The 21,881-nt window shown below is 53.0% G+C and overlaps 1 protein-coding gene across 2 annotated transcripts in view; it reads left to right on the plus strand.

The window, feature by feature from the left end:
- PCNX2 (pecanex 2) overlaps positions 1-21,881 on the plus strand; it is a 197,055-nt gene that overhangs the window by 43,229 nt on the left and 131,945 nt on the right. For both annotated transcript variants that reach the window (XM_053667311.1, XM_053667312.1), the window contains exons 9-15: positions 113-248; positions 5,871-6,016; positions 8,503-8,656; positions 8,740-8,772; positions 15,561-15,732; positions 21,177-21,287; positions 21,589-21,680. In XM_053667311.1, coding sequence (XP_053523286.1) covers positions 113-248; positions 5,871-6,016; positions 8,503-8,656; positions 8,740-8,772; positions 15,561-15,732; positions 21,177-21,287; positions 21,589-21,680 — 844 coding nt within the window. The remainder of the gene's footprint in view (positions 1-112; positions 249-5,870; positions 6,017-8,502; positions 8,657-8,739; positions 8,773-15,560; positions 15,733-21,176; positions 21,288-21,588; positions 21,681-21,881) is intronic.

A 21,881-nucleotide genomic window follows, 5' to 3' on the forward strand; every position in this document is an offset into this window, starting at 1 on the left:
TTCCCCCCCGCCCCGCCACGCTGGGGATCTCCAGTGTCCCCACACTGTGTCTAATAAGCAGGCGCCTTCCCTACTGCCAGGTGACCAGAGCTTCCATGTCGCCCACCTTCAGGGATGTACAGCTCAGCTCTGGCAGCACCACTGCTTCTGGGAGCCCGGACCCTTCCTCTGGGGACCCCGCGGTCAGCGCACTCCAGCAACAGCTGCTGCTCATGGTGGCTCGGAGGACCCAGCCAGAGAGCCCACGGGTGCGTGCCAGCGTTGCTGCTCGTGAACGTTCCAGAAGCAGGGCTCTTGACACCCGCCTCCAGGTTGGATCGCCCCAGGGTGTTAGTCAGGGGTCGCCATGCACGAGACAGCCCTGGGCTGTGGATATCTCGCTGCATGGTAGTCTCCTGAAGGGACACGAAAAGAAACCGTTTAGGGAGCAGGTCCCCTTCTGTGGGGGCTGACAGCGTTGCCACTGTCTCACTGGCCCTTCCGAATGCATGAGGAGGTCCTTGACATCGGCCCCAGTGTACTGGGTGTGCAAATCCACGGCACTTGGTTGGGATGCTAATTTTTCCTCCATGGTTCAGAAAAGGTCTGGATTTTTATTAATTTGTTATGGCCTTATCTATTAAGCAATCAGAAATTCTTAAAGATGAACGTTTGACTGGAGACACTTTGTTCTTGGAGGAAATGATGTTATCGACAAGGGGAGAGAGCTTGCTATTCGCTTAGTACACCTTTAATGGGACCGCAGGGGAGGCAGAGCAGGAGCCCAGAGCGAAGGGTAACGTGGGCGGCGAGACACACCCAGACGTGAGCTCAGAGCTGCAGACTCTGGGCTTGGTCCTGGGCCTGTGCAGACAGTGCGTGGGGGAGGGCAGGCTCCTCACAAGGGCCAGGGGCTGGAGCCCGGCAAAGGTGGGTTTCAGTTGTCACAGCCTGGGGAGGAGGGTCACAGTGGGGTGTTGTCCAGGTAGTTCACGTTCTTTATAGCTGTTGTTTATGTTACTCCTGGTGATGTTTGATTTCTTCTACGGAGTCTTGCTCACGAAAAAGTAATAGAGTTTTAATCTGTTTCTATGGTTGCTTAACCAGAACTTTCCAAAATATGCTTGATAGCCCAGCAGGTTGGCGATTGGTCGCATGCGAGGGGAAATTGTCACGTTCTCATCTGAGGGGGTCACACGTGGCTCCGCGTCCTGACTCCCACCAACTCAGCGGGAGCTGGGGTGGCAGGCAGGACCTCAAAGTGCCAGTGACGCGTGACTCAGCCCTGTGAGGCTGGAAGGGTTTCAGTGGGAAAAAGCATTTGGTTAATTCTAAGAGTCCGTTTTTAGGGCTATTTCTTCCCTTCCTTCTATTCAGTTTTGCCTGCCTGTCCTGGTTTCTGGGGACAGCTGGGGGAGGCCGGAGTGTGCCCTCTCATGGCCAAGCATGGGGCCAGCCTGGTCACTGGGCACTGTGTGGCTCCCGCAAGGGTGGTTGCTCCTGCCCACTCAGCGTGCCGTGGTGGCAGCTGCAGACCCTGCCACCAGCCCCCTGCTCCGGGGACCAGGCATTCTGCAGCCTCCCCCTCTCCTCCAGTGTCCTTGGGTTCACCGATCTTTTCTGGACTTCCGTGCACTCCCATGGGCCCAGCCCCCACCTCAGATGCCCCCACTCGTTTCCCCCATGAGCCATAGTATGTGGGAGGCCCTGTGGAATGTGAGTTTTTATGAGAAACTTGCATTCCCTCCGATACAGGGGGAAATGGTGCGCATGGAATAGCAGCCCTCTAAGGGGGGAGGCCCCAGGGGGGCTGTCCACTTCTTCTCCTATTAGGACAGGAGACAGAGCACAACGTGGGAAGTGTAGCACTTCTTCTGGGACCCCGAGGAGCAGCACCCTGCTGTTGGTATCAGCTAAACGCTCTCTGTCACCACCAGCCCCACCCATGCAGGGCCCTGCGTGAGGGACCGCCCGCCCCCACCTCTGTGTCGGGTGAGGGGGCAGAAGTCTCTCCTCAGACCTTCTAATCTCCATGTGGGTTTGCAGCCCTTATGCACGAGGCAGGGATGGGCTACACACCTCAGACGAAGAATGTAGCCTGAAACACCACCAGGATGGAGTCGCCTCCAAGTTCCTGGCAGAAGACGAAAGCGCATTTTTATGTGGAGTGACAGAGCTGTAACATTGTGCTCAGAGAATCTGTACTAATAAAGAACCAAGGAAAACGTGTTTACGTGAAAGTTCTAGAATGTCCTGGAGAATAAGCGCCCACTAGTCACTGCCAGCAAAGCCAACAGAAAGCAGAAGCACCCTCGGTGCATTTAGGAATCGCAACAATCAGCTTCGGAATAGGGGTCAAGTGTGTCTCATGCGTATAGTGAAATAAGAGACTGAAAATTTAAGTAAGAAGCAAAAGGCCACACAATGACCAAGAAGATCTGAAAAAGCACCAAACACCACAAATAAAAGGTATAATATGAGAGTAAAACTTCGAAGAATTTATCAAGAAACTTGACACATGAGAGTAGAGACCTGGTAAACCTGCAGTGAGAACAGAAGAAACCATTTACTTGTTTATTTTTAATTTTATTTTTATTAATCAAAGTATATTCAACATGATGACACTTTTGACACTTGTTTGAAAAGTACATATTAATATGACTTTTTTGACATTGAAAGTTAGTATAGCTTTTTTGAGATGCAATTTGGCTGTAGGTCAAAAGTCAAATAAGTTTTCTTCCATTGACCAAGTGAATAAAATTTGAGGAATGTATTCTTTAAAACATAATTTTTATACTTTTAAAAATTATTAAGTTTATGGGGGTGACATTGGTTAATAAGATCATGTGGCTTTCAAGTGCACATTTCTGTGGTCTGTGATCTGTATGTTGCACTGTGTCCCCGCCACCTATGGTCCCATCACCTCTGTCACCACACCTTCCAGAGTGACTGAGATGTCACACAGCAAGACAGAAGGAAAACAGAAGAGGAGGCGGGGAAGCCCAGAGTCAGGGTGAGGAGGGCCGCCATGTCCTTGCCAGGATTACAGAAGGAGGAAAGGCAAGGGCGGGGCAGCACTGGCCACTGAGAATGTGAAGGTGAAGATGACACTCGGGTGAAGGCGGCACTGTTCTGGTGACCCAGGGAGGGAAGGGTGGACATGTTGACAAGTCGTACTGAACAGAAATTGTTTCAGTGGGAAAGAAATGTACAAATGCCCCAGTAGACTAATAAATGTAAAAGGCCAAACTATAGAACTTTAAGAGAGATAATAAAATGAAATATCTTTAAGACTTCGGAGTAGAAAGGCATTGGATAAACAAAGCATGAAAAGTGCAAAAATTTTTACTTTATAGGAAAAGCGGATACACTACATTATATATCACTTGAGTGTTTATTAATCCATAACAGCATAAGAAAGTGAAAAAGAAAAAGACAAGCCATAAACTGGGAAAATATCTGTAATTCATGTCATTAGTAAAGGCTTTGATCACACATGTACACAGCTGTGTGTATACATAGACACACAGGCACACGTGCACACCCACATATATGTGTACCTACACAGGCATACGTGTGCACACACATTCTGGCATGGAAACCGAGGAAAAACAAACAGGGACCTGAGAGAGAAAAAGGGCAAATGATTTCATGAAGAAAGATGAAAATTGGACTAAGATGCTCAAGTTCATTAATAATGCAGGAAATGCAAGTTAGAATCAAACTGAACCATCCCTTCATACTTCCCAGATCTGCAAACGCTAGAGTCACCCGACACTGTGGAAAGCTGGTGGGGCGGGGGAGGGGGGAGGGGACACACATCATCCTGCAAGCTCAGGGAGAGCATACTCAGATAGAAGCACTTCGGAAAAGTTAACTTTTCTAAAGTGCTTTCTAATAAATTAGACATTTCCTTACCCAGTAATCCCATTTGGGGAAATTGGGTGCCTTTCCTGGGAAATCCAAACAATTCATTTCCTCGTGAAGTTGAACCTCTGGTACAGCTGGACACTTGCTTTCCCTCCAGCAATTCCCTCCAGAGGTGTCTTATTCTAAAGAAATGCTTGCATGTGTGTGCGAAGAGGCATGTTCAGGAATGTTCATAGCCACATGACAACAAAATTAAAAAAGGAGAAGAAAAAGAAACAGCAAGATGCCTCTAAACATTCAACAGTGATACAGTATTTCTATGTAATGGAATATCATATAGCCATGAAAGCGGATGGACTATTACACAACCATGAAAGAAGATTTTACAGCTACAAAACAGCATGTAGCGGTCTCCGGAACATAATGCGGAGTGGAGGAAAAGAAGGCAAGTGTTTAAAGGACTCTTGTGGTATGACTTCCTGTCTGTGAAGTTGAAAAGCGTACAACTGAATAATACCGAAGCTTTGGATGGAAGCACAGTGACAACGAAGGAAAGGAAGGGAGTGATGGACGCAGACCTAGGGCAGCTGGGGCCTCTGACGGAGGAGAGAAGAGGACAGCAGAGGAGTGGCCCACAGGGCGCTGCTCTGCTGAGGGCGACGCCGTCTTCCTCGTACCAGGTGACGCCGCCTAGGCGTTCACTGCGTCGGCGTTCTCACGCCTCACACACACTTCGAACGCATGCATTCGCATCAACTCGGTATTTAATAGGATATGCGTTTTTAAAAAGCACGGTCCCTAGTGTTCCTCGGTGGGAGGAAGCCTGGAGTCCCCGGCTCTCAGGGCGGACACGTGCCTCCTGCACCCGACGGGAGCGGTGGGCTCCAGTGCGCCCGTGGACCGCGTTCCACAGCCCGCTTTTGGAAGACGGCATGACAGAGGTCAATATTGAGAACATTAGGTTTAGAGAGGGTGGTCTGTAGTGTTCTGAGAAGCAGTATGAAATTATTCCTCATCAATAACGAATAAGCGAGGTGCGTAATAATTGACACGTAATTGCAGGTGTAACCGGTGGAAATGCCATAACAGGTTGTTTTAACTAGTGTACTTCAGTTTTGAAGGTGGTGTCAGGTGTCAGAAGAGAGGTAAGTTTGACTTTCTCTCCCTTACAGGTCCCTTCCTCCTCTCCGTCCTCCCTACCCCCACCGCCCACTCGGGTCCCCCTCGGCCTCAGCGAGGCCCCGTCGCCCGGGCGCCCCAGGCGTGGGGCCAGCTCTCCTTCGAGAAGCGCAGCGCCGGGCCTGGCCTGCTCTCCGTGGCTGGGAGCCTGCATGGCCGTTACAACATCTCCGGGGGGTTGTCATGTGGGCAGTGGGGCGCCAGGCGCCTCCTGTCCCAGCCTCATGCCCGGCTCCCACGTCACTCGTGAAGCGTGTGCCAGACAGGTCGGCGAGGTCGCCACGGGGGCAGAGCCGATAGCAGGCGGATTCGGGGTTAACGCAAGTTAAACCTGGGCCTAACTTCCCCGCATCTTCCTGTTTCGCTACTTTAGAGTTTTTTCTAGAAATACTTCGGTTTTCCTGGTATCAGGCCTCACCAGTGGCCTACATACTGGCAGTAAAAATCTTTGTCCTCTCAGTAAAGCTTGAATGTTTATCTCAACGTTACATTAACATGCCTCTGACAGAAGGAGTCATTTAAGATCTTTCGTTGACTCCTGGTCGTTCCCGAGAGTTCTCTTCACTGTAGTGCTCGGCCTTAATTAACGAGTGTTGTGACAGGAGAAGTGTGCAGTATGAGAGGTGTGATACGGTGGAAGTGAGGCGCCCGGTGTGAACTAGCCTGATCCGCGCCCTGGTCTTCCAGCGCCGGTTTGCGTGGAATGCGTAGGTTTGTGCGTCGGCGTCAGAGCGTCGGCGTCGGAGCATCTGCACTTCCTGCTTCCGCAGGACGGGGCGCGTTTTTTGCGGCGCCGAGTTGGTGGGAGACCCTCCTCTGTTCTGTGTGTTGGTGTCCGACAGCGTCGGAGCCGGGATCTGGAGGACTCGTCCTGTTCTTCGGCACCAGGGAAATTTAACCGAGAGCAGTTCTACAAGTTCATCATTTTCCCCGGCAAGTGGATTAAAGTCTGGTACGATCGCCTCGCCTTGCTGGCTTTGTTGGATCGGTAAGTCCCCGAGCCTCGGGTGTACGGTGGGGAAGGCGGGGGGCATTCAAGGGCCACTGCCTTGGTGCCGCCCACCCGGAGTGGAAGCCGTGAGATCCGCACAGCCGGAGGTTAGACTGGGAGATGGGAGAATTAGGTCCACAGTGTGGACTTGCGGTCAGCTTTGGGGACAGCGCCATGCACTGGCCTGCTCCCTGAGGTGGCACGGGGCCTGGCCTGACGGAGCGTGGATGTGGCAGGGCAGGAAAAGGGAGCAGAGTGACCTCCAGCTCTGCCCTCCGACAGCACTGGGTCTGCTCCGGCCCCTGCCTGACACGCACCGAGTGGAGCCATCAGGTCATCTCCTCTTTAAACCCTTTTGTTCCTCCTCGCCTCTTACCATGTTCCTCAGGATTAAATGCTGTGGGTTGGATGCCCTGGCGGGCCAGCCCAGTTGCTTGGAGAGTTGTCCTGTACACCAAAAGGCTGTGGGCTCCATCCCTGGTCGGGGTGTATATGAAAGGACCCATCCATGTTTCCCTCCCTCCTGCCCTCCCTCTCTTCTCCTCTTTCTAGAATCTGTGAGCCTGTCGCCAGGTTGAGGATGTGCTTCCTGGGCAGGAAGGGTGGAGGGAGCGTCAGGTTGGTTAAGGTGTGGTGACAGGGTAGGGGGCTTTCCGCTTCTACCCCCCACCCCGAGAGAGACACGGGACAGGGCTGTCTAGTTTTGACTAGATGGCTGCCTTGAAAGCTGGAAGATGCTGCTACCAATGCTGTCATCAGCAAGCGCGGCTCCGCAGTCACATGCCAGCCCGTGGAGACGGGGAGGCTGGCTGCTTGCCTCGCTGGAGCTGGTCCCCCAGTGACTCCTTGTCATTGCGATGTCTTGCATGGTGTGATCTCGTGCTAAAAACTATAGTCGTGCCAAATTACAGCAGTAAATTCCAGGACCCACAAGTCAAGGAATGGAGTTATGATGGCTTTTCGAACAACACTGTGTCACCCGAGGGACACACACTCAAAGACGAACGTTTCATACTTAACTAAAATAATCCCAGATAGTACATTCCGTTAGATGAGGCAGGTTTTGAAATATTAATTTTTTTCTTTTAAAAATGAGTTCTTGAGATTTGCAGTAGCTGATTTTGACAGTGGGAAAGATGGTGTGTGTTAGGGGAAGGATAGCTGGAAACTCTGCACTTGCTCTTTAATTTTGCTATGAATCTAAAACTGCACTAAAAAAATAAAGTTTAAAATTTCAGAAAATGTTCGGGAGTGCCTGCATGCCAAGAATGAAGTTGCCAGTTGTCCCCATCTATAAATGATCTTACTTCCTGGGAGAGACTAATAGTGCGTGAGCAGAAATTGGTGCAGCCTTAGCCATTGTGGCTCAGTGGGTTGGAAGCATCATCCCTGCACCTGTACACCAAAAGGTTGCAGGTTCGATCCCTGGTTGGGGCACCTATGGGAGGGCAAACAATGTTGCTCTCTCACATTGCTGTTTCTCTCTCTCTTCCTCTTTCTCTAAAACCAATAAACATTTTAAAAAATGGTGCAATAATAAATATACTGGGAATTCCTGTGAACGACCCGTCCACACCCCTGACCTGTGGTTCACGTTCCCGACCTGAGTCCACACTGCCATTTTTCACTCCATCCCACCCATTTGCTCCCATAGCTCCTCCTGCCTCTTGTCCTCCCAGAGACGCCTTCTGAGTCTGAGAGCAGGATCCAGGCCTCTGTGCATCCTCCTGGGCCCTGCAATGCCCTCAGGTCACCCAGAACCACCTGTAGCACTTGGACTCATCCATCTTCTCCCGCCCTGCAGCCCGCCTGTCCCGTGGCCTCTGGCCTACTCAGGCTCTGCGACCCCACCCTCTGCCCCCTCCTGTCAGTACCCTACAAACCCCGTGCTTGTCCTTCTGCACACCCTCTGACAGTACCCCAGCCCTGATGAGCCTGTTCTTAATCCACCCCTCCACTTCCGAGTCCCTGGAAGAAGACCAGACAGTGAGGCTGTGGCCGGGACACACCTCCCCCACCCCCCACCCTGCCATCAGACCGCTGCACTGGCAGCCTTCTGGCCCCGGTTCTCCTGAAACCAGGCCGGGCCTGGCTGGGGAGAGTGCATGTGGAAGTGAAAATCGGCATTGCCCAGGTGTTCTCATACCCTCCCCCCTTTACAGGAGCCAGCGACGCCCTACCTGAAATGCATCTCACTGTGGTAGATGTAAGAGTTAACCGCTTTCTCCGAGGAAACAGTGGCCAAGGAGACCCCATGGGATTGCATTTCATTTGCTTCAGCAACAGAAATCTGGGGCTAAAATTTTGTGTGTAAAGCAAGGGGGTGAGGAAAGAAAGACTCCTTGGAAGCTTGTCACCAAAGATAAAGGCGTGCTACAGTAGCTGCTCGTCTGTCACTGCCTATCTTCCTAGAAGTGTGCAGGATTCTGTTCGCAGGGAGACACACAGCCTTTGCTGTCTTTGCGTGTGTTTGTGTCACACAGAACTGAAGACGTCAAGGAGAACGTGCTGGCGGTCTCGCTCATCGTCCTGGTGTCCCTGCTGGGCTTCGTGACTCTGAACCGAGGCTTTTGCAAAGACCTGTGGGTGCTCCTCTTCTGCCTGGTCATGGCCAGCTGCCAGTACTCCCTGCTAAAGGCAAGGCCGCCTCTAATGCTTTCCGCTGCTAGTGTGTCCTTGAACTCATGAGATGATGACCCAACTTCTGATTTGTGTTCCAGAGCGTCCAGCCTGACCCTGCCTCGCCGATCCACGTGAGTATCCAGGCAGATGAGTCGCTTGTCTTGTCTGCTTTGTTGCAGGTGGGGGAATGGCCAGAGTCTGCTCAAAGGGCAAAATATGTGTCAATACACATATATACTGAGTATATATATAGCAACATTAAGTAGAAAGGTCAGTGCCTGGTGGGCAAGTTCAGGCCGGACCTGAGAGCCTGGCGTGGACAGCCCTGGGGGGAGATGTGGGACAGGGTGAGGAGAGTGTGTGGAGGGTCTTTTCTGTCCCTCTGGACTCGTGGCAGGAAGGTGGTGCAGCCCAGTGGGCAAGGCTGTGGACTCTGCCCTCATGGAGCCTGTGTTTGTCTCCAGGGCCCTCTGCTGAATGCTGGGCCCTGAGCCAGAGGGCCCCTCCCCACACCCCAGCATCCCTGTGCGTAAATAAGGAAACGAAATGCCTGTGGGGCTCGTATAACCCATGTTGTGGACTTAAAGCAGCCCCCTGGCACGTAGAGATGGCTCCGTAAACAGCAGCTGTCATCGTCGGTCACATCAGTTACGAAACCGCCAGCCATTCCTTAGACACGGTCTTCTTATTTCACACTTTCAGTGTATCATTACCTGTTATCTGCACACCTGGGCCACTTTGTACCTGAGACTCCAGGCTCAGCAGCGCAATCTGTGGTGCTGCTGACATTCCCCCGTGAGTTCTGAAGCCCACCCCAGTGCCATGGATGGACCTGGCGCTCCTCGCCCGTGGGGTGTTGTGGGGCAGGCTCTTGCACTGTCCCCGTCGGGCGCCTCGCCACATGCCTTTGCGCCCAGACTGCTGCCTGCCTGCTGGACCTCCCAGCTCTTCGAGGAGCCTCCTTCCCTTTGTTGTGAGGGGTCCTGTGCCCCCCCCCATTAATACTTCCAGTGAAAGGCAGCTGGATCTTCCCTCTGTTGTGCTCTTTAAAAATGCATAGCCAGGATTTAGGATCCTGCTTTTTAACCTGTCCTAGCTCCTGTTTAGTTCAGAGTAATTAAGAAAAGCTTATAATTGGGTGATCACATGGCACAGGTTGCTATCTTGTTAAATCCTCTGTTCCCGTAACTGGTTTGCAGACAATATGTCTTCTTTATCCCGGAATCTGGCCGTCAGGCGAGCAGGAGCGGCGTGATTACGGTGCTGAGATGCATTGTGATCGTTGTCCAAATCTGGGTTAGGCACTGCAAGGAGCCATGGCGGCTCCGGGAGGTGTCGCTGAAGCCCCCCGGGACCCCTATCCTCCCACATCGGCCGGGGCACCTCGGCATCACTGTGTTCCGTGTGACTGGGGGAGGGGTGGATGCTAGAAGCATCCATTTCCCATGTGTGTTTTCAGGAGAAGTCAGAGAATGCCAGCGAAGGTGGGAGTCACCCGTGGGTTTGGCAGGCCCGTCAGCAGGACCCGGCAGCACTGCACACGTGGGCGTTGGAGTGTCTGTGTCACCCTGGTGCCTAGAGGCTGGGTCAGGCTGCTCTTTGTCTGCATAAGCATGGCATCATGAGACCGCAAGAGATGGCCGTTCTCATTGTGTTGGGGGCCTTGGTCAGCCTGTGACGTGCTCAGGGCAGTCGCGGAGCCACTTACACAGACTTTTAGGTAGCGAGTCCCCGGCTTGCGTGGGCACTTCTCAAACAACTCTGGGGAGGAAGGAAGGCGTGGCAGCCATGAAAGATTTCCTCAAGCAGCGCGCATGGAGTCACGCAGGCTGTCGGAAGGCTGGTTTACCACCCCCGGTTCACAGATGAGACAAGCTCAGGAAGGCGACAGTTGAGAGAGAGGGCCAGGTCTAGGCAGAGACGGTGCTCAGGCCCACTGCCCGCGCTAGCCGGGCTCAGCGGCATCAGGCATCAGGGGCTGTCAGGGAACCAGAGTGCTGCTCAGAGACCGTACTTTGCACGTTTGCGGGGAGTGGCGTTGATAAAGTCAGGCAATTCTTGCCCTTGGAGAAATCGATGGACTTTTCTGCTTTGTTTCCATTCAGGAGCACAGAGGTGACAAATTTTGAGCCAGTTGTTGAAACCAGAAAATAACACAATAAAAATAAGAATTGTGGCACTCCTTATTTCTGATATCGATGCACAATTAATAATGACCGGCTAATGGATATGGTACAAGGGATCCTGAGCCTGAAAGAAATGCATCTGATTGTAGAAAGAAAACAGTGTAGAAGCTTAAAAATCCGAGCACTGGGTCGGTTCTGGAATCAACCTAGGGACCCAAGACGCACGGGGGCTCCGGGGCCAGGAGGCTGTGCTTGGCTCACGCAGGTTCATACACAGGTTAAACCAGCAGAAACCACCGACCAAAATCCCGAAAGCAAGATGCAGGGGGATGTCTGCGAGGCAGTGAAGACCTGGAGTGCTCTGCATGGAGCTGGAGTGGGGGTGTGCCCCTCATGCCCGGGACCTCGGAGTCCGTGCCCTGGGGCGGCACCTGGGAATCTGCACTAATGTCCCAGGTGGTGCCCGAGGAGGCCACTGCGGAACCCACGGGTGAACATGGCTGGGGTAACGGGAAGCACGCAAGTGTCGTGATTGGAATCCTGCCTCGCACCGGCTCTGGGATCCTGAGCAGGTTCCTTCCCCGGCTCTCGGGTTTTCATCTCTGAAAGAGGAAATATCAAAACAGGATGCAAGGAGACCGAATGAGATGTGGGTAACAATAACGGCCTCAGGGGGACGGCAAAGAGTGGCTTGGACAGTGCGCACCACGCCCCTCGAAGGCCCTGGACTGTAGCACGTCCTCGGGCCTATTCCCATCCCTCCCTCCTCCGCTCTGTGCGGTTACCTGTTTCCACGGCACAAGGACTGTGGCCGCGGTGCACCCAGCACCACCTCAGGCTTGTGAAAGTCTCTGGGAATAGTCTCTGTAAGCAAGCGTTTCCCTTTAGAGTGGCTTTAGGTTTGCAGAGTGGCAGCGAGACAGGACACAGAGCTCCCCCGTACCCAGCGTGGGCCCCTTACACCCGTTCGCTCCGTTTGCCGCAGCCAGGGGGGCCCGTACAGGCCCGATTGTTAAGTAAAGGCCTATTTCACTCCAGTTCCTTGGTTTTACCTAATGTCATTCTGTTCCGGATTCCACCCCAGAAACCACATGACCCCCCTGGGCTCGACTTGGCCATTTCTCAGCTTTTCCTCGTTTTCAGCGACCTTGACAGTTTTGAGGAATATCAGGCAGGGATTCTGTGGACTGTCCCTCTGCTGGGCCCTGTCGGACACTGATGGTATGATTACACTGGGGCTGTGGGTCCGGAGGAGGAAGATGCCAGGGGTCAGGGGCCTTCTCCTCACATCCCCCTGAGGGCAGATGCTGTGTGCGTGACTTCCCACTGTTGGTGCTGGCCTTGACCCCCTGAGGAATGCGGTGTTCGTCAGAAGAATGATCATGCGTGACATGAAATACTGTTTCAGCCGGTGCTGGAAATAAGGCAGTTAACTTAGTGGGTCTGAAAGCCAAGCAGTACTTACCTATTTAGCGGTGTATTTGCTTGACTCAAAAAAGCCACTCTTTAAAGCGTGAGCCACTGCAGGGTGCCGTTAATGTTCATGTGTTGTATGTCCTCCATTAACAAGGGCAGAACCTCGGTCACCAGCTTCCCATGCCTTCTGTCTGTGGACAAATTTCTTAACCCTTATGCCTCGGTTTACTCTTAACAAAAGGAGAACAGTAGGATGTTGTTCTTATCATGTGTTGAGGATTAGGCGTGTGAATCCATTCAAAGAAGGCAGAACTCGGGCAAGGCCGGGTAAGCGTGCACTATTCCATATCCCCCGTCCCAAAGCAGCCAGACCCGTGGTGGCATCTGGCTGCAAACATGTGCACACTCGCTCGGCGTCGGGCAGCTACTGGGTGTCCGGTGCACTGAGGAAGTGGGGAGGCCACCTGACACGGGTGGGGACACGTGCCCTGGGGTGGACAGCGCCCAGCAGTCGCCTCTGAGGCCCGGCTGCACTGCAGACACCCTGCCTCCTGATAATAAAAACCTTTTACTTACTTTTTTTTAATTATTTTATTTTATTTTATTTATTTATCTTTAGAGGGGAAGGGAAGGAGAGAGGGAGAGAAACATCAATGTACGGTTGCCTTTCGTGCATCCCCTGCTGGGAACTGGCCTGCAGGGAACCAGCCTGCAACCCAGGCATGTGCCCTGACTGGGAATCGAACCGCGATTGTCTGGTTCGCAGGCCCTCGCTCAATCCACTGAGCTACACCAGCCAGGGCTACTTACTTTTTTTCTTGACAACTTGAAGCACCTGACCAGCCCACTCTCTCGTGATGAGAAGGGCCTGGCGCCTCAGCCGCACGCCCCACTGCTCCCCACAGGGGTGTCCCCGGAGGAGGTTGGCGTCAATTCTCTCACCTCCCCGAGCCTGGGCTTTGACGTGGTTCATGTTGCCTGGGCAAGGTCCCACCTCAGCTGAAGTCCCTGGCGCTCCCCACTATACTTTACGGTTAAAAACAGGTGGGAAAGAGTTGGATAAGTTTTAAAAGACTGTGATTGGTGGCTCAGTTGGTTGGAGCATCGTCTGGCACACCGAAATGTTGTGGCTTCAGTTCCCAGTCAGGGCTCATACCTAGGTTGGGAGTTCAGTCCCCGGTTGGGGCACATACAGGGGGCAGCCAGGCGATGTTTCTCTCTCACATCGACGTCTCTGCTCCTCTCCCTTTTCCTTCCTTTCTCTCTAAAATCAATCAACATCCTCGGGTGAGGATTTTTTAAAAAGATTATGGTCAGACTTCACCTGGAGGAATGAGTGGAATTTTTCTATTGAAAAATAAATCAACTCTGGGGTCTTTCGATGATTGATTCCCCTGTGAAGGAGAGAACTGGGGAGCAGGGAAATTTTATTAGTAGGTACCCTTAGGAACGAAGGCAGATAAAGGTGACTTACATGCCGAGTATTAGCGATGCGCTTAGAATTGTTTGGGGACCCTGAGTGTGCACGGGACGTGAGCGGACGCATGAGTGACGAGGGCAGGCTCTTTCTCAGGGAGCCTTAGGTTTTGTCTCGTAGATTACAAGTACGAGGACAGCGTGCTCACACCCAATAAATCATGTGTGACTTGGCAGATCCAAGACGATGTCTAAAACTTGTCCAAGGCCAAAGACCGTCAGCTCCTAGAAAGCCCGTCTTTAACCTTTTGGTAAAAGGGAGAATCAGGGCAAGCAGGGGACAGCTCGTTAGTTATGCTTTGGAAACTGTCGATTTGCAGGAGTGCCTCGCATGCTTGTGTGTTTGTCTTCTGAGCAGCTCTCTGGACCAGCCAATTTACTTCGCCGCTCGCTAAGAAGTGCATTAAAATTTCACTTGGGCTTTAGTTTCCATTTTTTTAATGCAGAGAAAGTATTCCCTTACCCATTAATCTATGACCTAGTTGAATCCAGAAGGAAATTTCATAAGAGCGTGAATATTCCTTGAAGACCGAGCCTGCGTTTGGGGCCCAGCACCGTCAGCCCCCACGAACAGCTTGTTTCCTTCCTGTGAAAACACGGTCTCAGAACAGGGTGGTTTCTGTTACAGAGGTGATGGCCATTTAAATTGCCTTTCTAATATATTCAAGGCGGTGACTAAAAACTCGCATCCGAAACCGTACCACTTCACCTCTACTTCTTTGCACGCAAAGTGGCCCGTGGATGCAAACGACATCCTCCCCCAGACTCACAGATACGCGTTTTTAACCTTGTGTGCTATGCGTTGCTTCCCTGCCTTTCGCCCCGGGAAGCCGGTGTTATATCTGTTCTGTAACTTTACTGTTGACACTATCACGAAGTCCTCCGACTTCGTGCCCTCCGACTTTCCATGCCCTCCAACCCCATGCCCTCTTCAACTCTGACCCCGACCCCTCCCCTCTGGCCTTTCCCACACTGTCCTCTGTGTCCTGATGCCACGCATGTAGGGGCTTTGGCTAATCCCTTCACCTTCCTCATTTTTCTGTTCTTCCCAGAAGAAAAAATGAAAACTGCTTCTACTTCTCATGACAGTATTTTGAGGACTAATATAAGAAGTGTTAAGTTGTGGGGCCTCCTCAGAGGAAAGCACATAAATAGCAAGTTTTTAAATGGTGTTATTCCACCCTGGCTCACGAAGACGTTTCCCGTGACCTGGGCAGTCACAACGCGCACCTGGGTAGTCTTGCTCTGTGCAAGCCACAGGAAAAGGAAGCTCGCAACTTACAATTCTATTCCTTTTTTAAAAAGATTTATTTATTTATTCTTAGAGACAAGGAAAGGGAGGGAGAAAGAGAGAGAGAAAAACATCAACATGTGGTTGCCTGTCATGCGCATGCTCCACTGGGGACCTGATCCGCAACCCAGGCATGTGCCCTGCCTGGAAATCGAACCAGCAACCCTTTGGTTTGCAGGTTTGCGCTCAAGCCACTGGGCCACACCAGCCAGGGGCATAATTCTATTTGTTATTAACAGTGAAGTTCAATTTAGACCATGTGAGCAAATAACTGTTTAAATTAGTTTTGTGTGTGAAATGAACAATGCAGATGGAAGTTTCGCTGCTGGGGAAGCATTGAATTAGATCTAGATTGTATCCGAAGAGGATAATGAAAATTTCAGGTAAATTTGTTGAGCCTGAGAGCTTGATATGCTCATTTTTATTTGACAGAATAAGCATCAGTTTCTTTTCTTTCCCTGGTATTTCGCGTGTATGACTGAATTATAGTAGGGGAGGAGAGAGAATGAGTTTTATGCTATAACTTGTTTTGTATGATATAAATTATTGGCTAAGATTTTGTCATTTAACAAAAAAAAGGTCCCATTCAGAGACCGTGTTTGTTTTCTAGGGACACAACCAGATCATCACGTACAGCAGACCAGTCTACTTCTGTGTGCTGTGTGGCCTTATTCTGCTTCTGGACGCGGGGGCCACAGCCCGGCGCCCTGCCACGTACACCGTGTATGGCCTGCAGCTCTTCTCTGCAGGGTCGCTGCAGTTGGCCAGGGACCTCCTGATAGGTGAGTTCCCCTGGGGGACTTGGGCAGGGGCGTAGAGGAGGGAGGCGCTGGCCTCACGCTGTCTTCTGAACCCGACTGGAGAGACTACCCTGCTCGGTGCTGTTGGGAGACTCGCATTTCCCTCTGGGCTTGCCCAGCGTCTGGAGACGGGCTGGGTACCGGAGCCGCAGGGCATCTCGTCCGGGATTATCCTAAAGGGCTTTGACATCCGTGAGCAGGGAGTCCCAGCGCCACGACCTCTGAAAACTGACTGCTGAGGGGCATCAGCAGGGCTCCCCAGGGCAGGGTGCCTCTGGGTGGCAGCCATGGCCCCACCCACGGGGGACAGACACTCAGTAACACCTGCGTGGGCGTGGTCCTCAGTCCAGGTAGACTCCTGGGCAGGCGTGGCTCCCAGCCTTCCCCTGCTGCACGTGGTGGGCACAAGGCCGGGTTTAATGGCAAGTGCTCCATCCCCACGAGGGTCCCGCACATGGGAACGGTTAGAGCCCGACTTCACACCTGGTGGCCGGCTGTCCGCGCTCCATCCCTGCCACTGCACTGGCTGCATGACCTGGAGCAAATGCAGCTGTAACGAGGGGACGAAAATAGCACCCACTTCAGGGGATGGCGCAAGTCGTAGGTGACTTAGTATATTTAAACGCAGGGGACAGTGCCTGGCTCCAGTGGTTAGCTGTCCAGGCCGTTGGTTTGCAGAGGGCAGCTCCCTGTCGGCCTGCAGCTCTGGGGAGTCTTCTGAGCAGCCAGAGAGTCACACACACGCCGACTGGGGTCACGGGGACCAAGGGAGCAGACACAGGGCAGCTCCACAGAGACCGGCCCCGGGGCCCGGTGTCTGCCCACTGGACCTCTCGCCCAGAGGAGACTGGGAGAGCCGTAGGTCCTGTGTCCATCTTCCCCAACCCCCATGGCAGCTCCCTGAGTCCCCCCACGGGGTGGGAGGGCCTGGGCGCGGTGTACGTTCTCGTCAAGTTCCTGCTCCGTGAAAACTGTACTAGACTGAGCACCCTCTGCCTCTGCTTCCCAAGTACTGGCTCCTCGTTCTCGCTGTGTTGGTAGCGAAATATCTACCCCCTTCCACCCAGCCCGCCCAGCCCCACCTCTCTCTGCATCCTCAGCACCTCTCTGTGACACCAGGTAAGGAGCAGGGCAGTTCGCGATAGCAGAGGGTTAGGCACCAGGTTTCAGGGAATCTCCGAGCTCCAGCAGGAAACAGACGTGTTGGAAGGACGCGGGAACTGTCCCCGAGGTTAGATTCCCAGGCAGTGCCCCCTTTCGAAGACTGTTTCCTTCTACCTCGACCGATGCTTTTCACTTTATATTTCATTTATTTATTTAAATCTCACCCAAGGATAGATGCTTTTTGATTTTAGAGGGAGAAGGAAGAGGGGGGGAGAGAGAGAGAAACATCAATCGGTAATCTCCTGTTCATGCCCCAACTGAGGATTCTTAGGGTTAGGGTTAGGGTGGGGGTTGAAGTTCTGTTGGTTGGGACAGACAGACAGACACACACACACCAGGAAAGACGTCAGATCATTTACGTTTTCCCGAGTTGGCTCACCGCTCCTGCAGCTGAGCTCAGTCGCAGCGAAGGGGTCGAGTGTGAGTGGACAGCTGCGGGTCCCCACCTTGCACGCCTTCCTTCCCCGCCCATTGGTAATCCTGTGTCACCTGTGCCGCCCTTGGTGCCTGCGCAGCCCCGTCTCAGCCTGTCCGCAGCAGGGAGACGGCCGAGGTCGAGGGGCAGGAAGGGAGCGAGGACCGCCAGGGCATGCCGAACGGGTCAGGTGGAGACTGGACGGGTGGGGCAGGTGGAGGAGCTCCCGTCATGGGTAACCAAGGAGAGGAGTGTCTGAAAGGCAGGACAGAAATGTCAGATGAGACAGAACAGCAGAGAGAGGAGGAAGCACAGGGACAGCGTGCAAGGAACATGGGGCAGGAATTGGCACATGAATAAAGTGGCAGGGATGAGCCCCCCTTGCCAGTGAATGAAGGAGATGCAAACAGAGGGAAGCATTCTTCCATGATTCCTTTTTCTCTTGGGGCCCCTCATGTATGTTAGAACCACCTGTGCCCTTCTCCTTCCGGGGCGTGGTGAAGCACCTTCAGAGTAAGCACCTGTTCGCTCTGCTGCCTTGGAGACAGAGGCCTCTGGGCTGAGATTAAATCGAGTTCCATTTGGGTGACTTCAGCAAAAGCCTGGGAGGAATGAGACTGGCTTTGTAGCTGTGCTGTGGATGGGGAAGCCAAGAGGTCTTCTGAGTGTCATATTTCAAAGGGAGGGAGCAAAGCTAGTGTGCCCTGAGGCCCCATGGGCTAAAGGACAAAGGATCAGGGCGTCCACCTAAGAGCAGAAATACTTGGGTGCTAGAGATACGGGGGTGGCTTCGGATGGTTAAACTGGTCCCGGCCAACAGCAGGTGGGTCACAGCTGGCTGTGGGAAAGACCGTAAACGGGTTTAGTGTCAGGGGTTGCTGGGGGAGTCAACGACTTCCCTGACACGGGGAGGTGGGACAACCATCAGCTGACAACAGGTGCTGGGCACTGGCGGGTCCTTTGTCACACGGCCTTTGGACTCCTTTCTGTACCTGAGTTTCCTGTTTTGTTTTCAGCCTTAGGACCGAAGGCCCCTGCCCACAATAATGCAGCTTCAGTAACACAATCCTTCGAGATAAGTGGGGTTCGGAAACCGTTACACGGTGGGGGGTGCGCCACTCTGCATGCTGAGGCCTCACACACCCGTGTGGTGTGTAAAGGCTCGCTTTCGGGGCCCAGTGTGGGTGCCAGCAGCTGGTCCACATGCAGCTGTGCCACAGTGGAGACACACAGTGTGAACATTCATATCAGCTCCTAGGCTTGGCTTTCACTCCCTTGTTGCTTTAATTCTGCGCGCTCTCACCCCAACACTGCGAGTGTAGTAATGCATATTATTATTCACATTCAACAAAAGCAGTGGGCACGTTACGGTATCTTTATGCGTACATTTTTCTGGAAAACAAACGGAACCATACCAGAAGTTGCTGCATTTTTGATAACTGCTAGAGAAAATGAGAAGTAGGGGAGAAATGAGGGACCGTTACAGACCCTCTCAGCTGTGTGCCAAGAAGAAAAGTCTTCGGTCACAGGGAAAATTGCCAGCAACCCCAGGGCCTCTTTTATTTTTTTCCTTTGGGAAAAGAGAAGAAAATCATTTGAGCAACTTCCAGTGTAATTTTCCAGTTGTTCTGGGAAGGCCGCACGCACTTTGGCCGCAGCCTGTGGTCTGGGCCCGTCCCCCCCCCCCCCCCCCCGGCCTTGATGTTCCTTCCAGACTGGAGGTTTGTCCTCTAACATCGCGAGCTCTGGCCCCCGGCAGCCTGGGGCTGCCCCCCCCCCCAGGCTTTCATCAGGTTCCGTTTCTGAACACACAGTTGGGACCCCCTCGGTGGGGTTTCCCGGTGCCTCTCACCCCTTCATTTTCCTCCCACCATCCTCAAGTCCCTCCCTGCTTTCAGTCCCATTGCCTGGTGTATTTCTGGTAGAGAGAATGTTCTACATCCATGTTTTGCTGAACAGTTTCCAGACTTCCATGCCTTGAATATTATATGGTGCCCATACTTTTTCCTGTAGTTCTTGGATCTCACTGTGGTCCTTGTAACACACGCAGCGCTTGAGGAGGACACAGGCGAATCTCTCGCACCGCCCTCTGCCCCACTCCCGGCCCAGAAGGAGTCGGCTGGTGCCCTGTCTTCCTTGCTGGGTTCCTGGGCCCAAAGTTAAGAGAAGAAAAACTCGTCAGTTAGCTTGAGATAATACGGATTAAAATTTTGATGTTCACAACTATCATGTTGTGTAATTAAAATTTTACTTCTTATATCTTTCCTTTTATGTCTCTGGGGTCCACTCACAAAAATGAAAAAAAAGAAATTGTGTTTTATACAGTTATGTCTGGCAGATCAATATTTGCATCTCATCCCCTCCTTTGATGGAGAAGTGCATTATTCGCAGATGCTGTAGGTTTTTACATACACAGTGTGGAGCAGGAATAGGTTTACAGTTGTGAGTAACAGAAACACAGTTCACTCTCCTATTATTATTTATTAATTATGGTGTCACTTTCTGCATGGACAACCGCACACCTACTTCACCCCGCTCTGCACAGACAGCTGCCACGTGCTCACCCACACCCTGGTGCCAGGCACCCTTTGTTGGCCAGTATTTCATTACTGACTGTAGTTCAAGTCTTGAAGCAGAAAGCATTCTAATGCCGTCGCCATGTGTGACAAAGAGTGACCCCAGTCCCAAGCGAAGGCCCGTGCATTGTAGTGACATTCACTGCCTCACGCGTCACTCTCACGGAGCTGGAACCCTTCCTTGGCACTTACTGTAGAGGGATTTGTCCTGTTCCTACCTCCCACCCGCTATCAGCAAGAGCACGAGACGGAAATCTCTCATTTCTACAATTCCACTGTGGAAAGTTGGTCTCTCTGACTTTTCAGCAATAACCAAAACCACCCCCTCCCTGCCTGCTTGTACCGCAGGCTGTGGTTTATGTGTAGTGTTGGGACAGGGTTCCAATGCTTAGACAGGCTGGGTTTCCAGTACAGTTTCCTCAGCTTTATGAAGGATGACCAGCATCAGCCTACATTGACTTGCTACACAACACACTGAGACAGCCAGGAAGACAGATGGATTATCGTGTCACTGAGGCGAGTTTCTGTGTGATTCCGTGAAACCCGCCGGGAACAGAACTGGGAAAGAGAGTGATGGGGACGTTGCTGTAAAATGCAGCTCTGTTGCATTTGATTTCCTCAAACAACTCAGCTCAGTGAAGCTTTGAATGATGACGCACGGATGTTTTATCCAATTGCAAGTTATGGCTTGGGGACGTGGCAGGGCCACCTTCGTCTCCCCGGTGACTGGCTCACCTGGGAAACAGGCCCCTCCGGGCCCCGCGGGTCAGTGTGTGGAGCCTCTCAGTTGCTCGCAGTCTCTTGGCACCGCTGTGGGAGCCTGGAATCGTGATGCGCCCTGAGTCTCCAGGCGACATGTAGACTGTTTAGGAATCTCAGCAGCTCGAGTGCTGGAGGGGCAGGTGCACAAATCTGGGGGCCCCCCCGGGCTCTGATGGCCACACCCCCTCTCATGTAGGAAGAGCCCCCCTCTCTGCTTCCTTGGGTTTTGCTTGTTCCTGTCATCTTCCCAGTCCGAGCTCTCCCACGCTCATCTGCCTCAAGTCCACGTCCACTCTTCACAGGGAAGACCAGTCTGCGCTCTCAGCATTCGGGGGCCTCTGCTCAGTACCGGGCTGGTCGGCGTCCTTGCCCCGGGCCTCTGCCGCAGAGCAGCCTCCTGGCTCGGCCTCCAGACTGTCCTCCGGCTTCCCCGGTGGGGCTGGGTGGGCCGTGGCGGGGACCCGGCGCGCTCCCGCACACTCACGGCCCCTCCGTCTGTTCCCTTCCAGTGTTTCTGTACTGCTTCCCTGCCATCTCCCTGCTCGGGCTCTTCCCACAGATTGACACCTTCTGCATTTATCTTCTGGAACAGATCGACATGCTGTTTTTCGGAGGTTCTGGTGAGTCTTACTTTCTCCTCTTCCTGTAAAGGGGTCTAAATGTCAGACTCGGGCCAAGTAGCCTCAGGCCCAAATGAAAGCCGGGATGGTTAAGTTTTCTTTGTTTTTTGTGAAACCGTCAGTCTCCTTCTCGTCCCGACGGTCACCCAGGGCCCGGTGGCTGCCCCGCAGACCCAGTCTCGGCCCGCAGCAGGCACGCCCTGTCTGAAGGGACTCCTCAACCTTCTCTCACGTCCCAACCGTGCTGGCCGGTCATGAGGACTGCCAGGCTAGGAAGGGGCTGTTGGTGTTTGTGTTGCAGCCGTCTCGGGGATGACCTCGGCCGTCGCCAGCGTGGCCCGGAGTGTTGCTGTCGCCGCCCTGCTGCACGTGCTCTGCTTCAGCGCCGTGAAGGTAGGTGTGAGGACCGGCCTTCACCATGCTGCGTTCCATCAGCCACTGTTCCCGACTAACAGGCATTTTCTCCAGTTGTAAGAGAAGTGGAATCGGAGCGTGTCAGGAGTGGCAGGGCCCACTGGGAGGCTCAGCAGTGAGAAGACACACCTGATCTGCCCCGGTGCGCAAACGCCACTGGGCCGGATCTCCCCTTACAGG

The sequence above is a fragment of the Artibeus jamaicensis genome, unplaced genomic scaffold, assembly GCF_021234435.1.
Source record: "Artibeus jamaicensis isolate MK-2021 breed Jamaican fruit bat unplaced genomic scaffold, CSHL_Jam_final contig_467, whole genome shotgun sequence".
Lineage (NCBI taxonomy): Eukaryota > Metazoa > Chordata > Mammalia > Chiroptera > Phyllostomidae > Artibeus > Artibeus jamaicensis.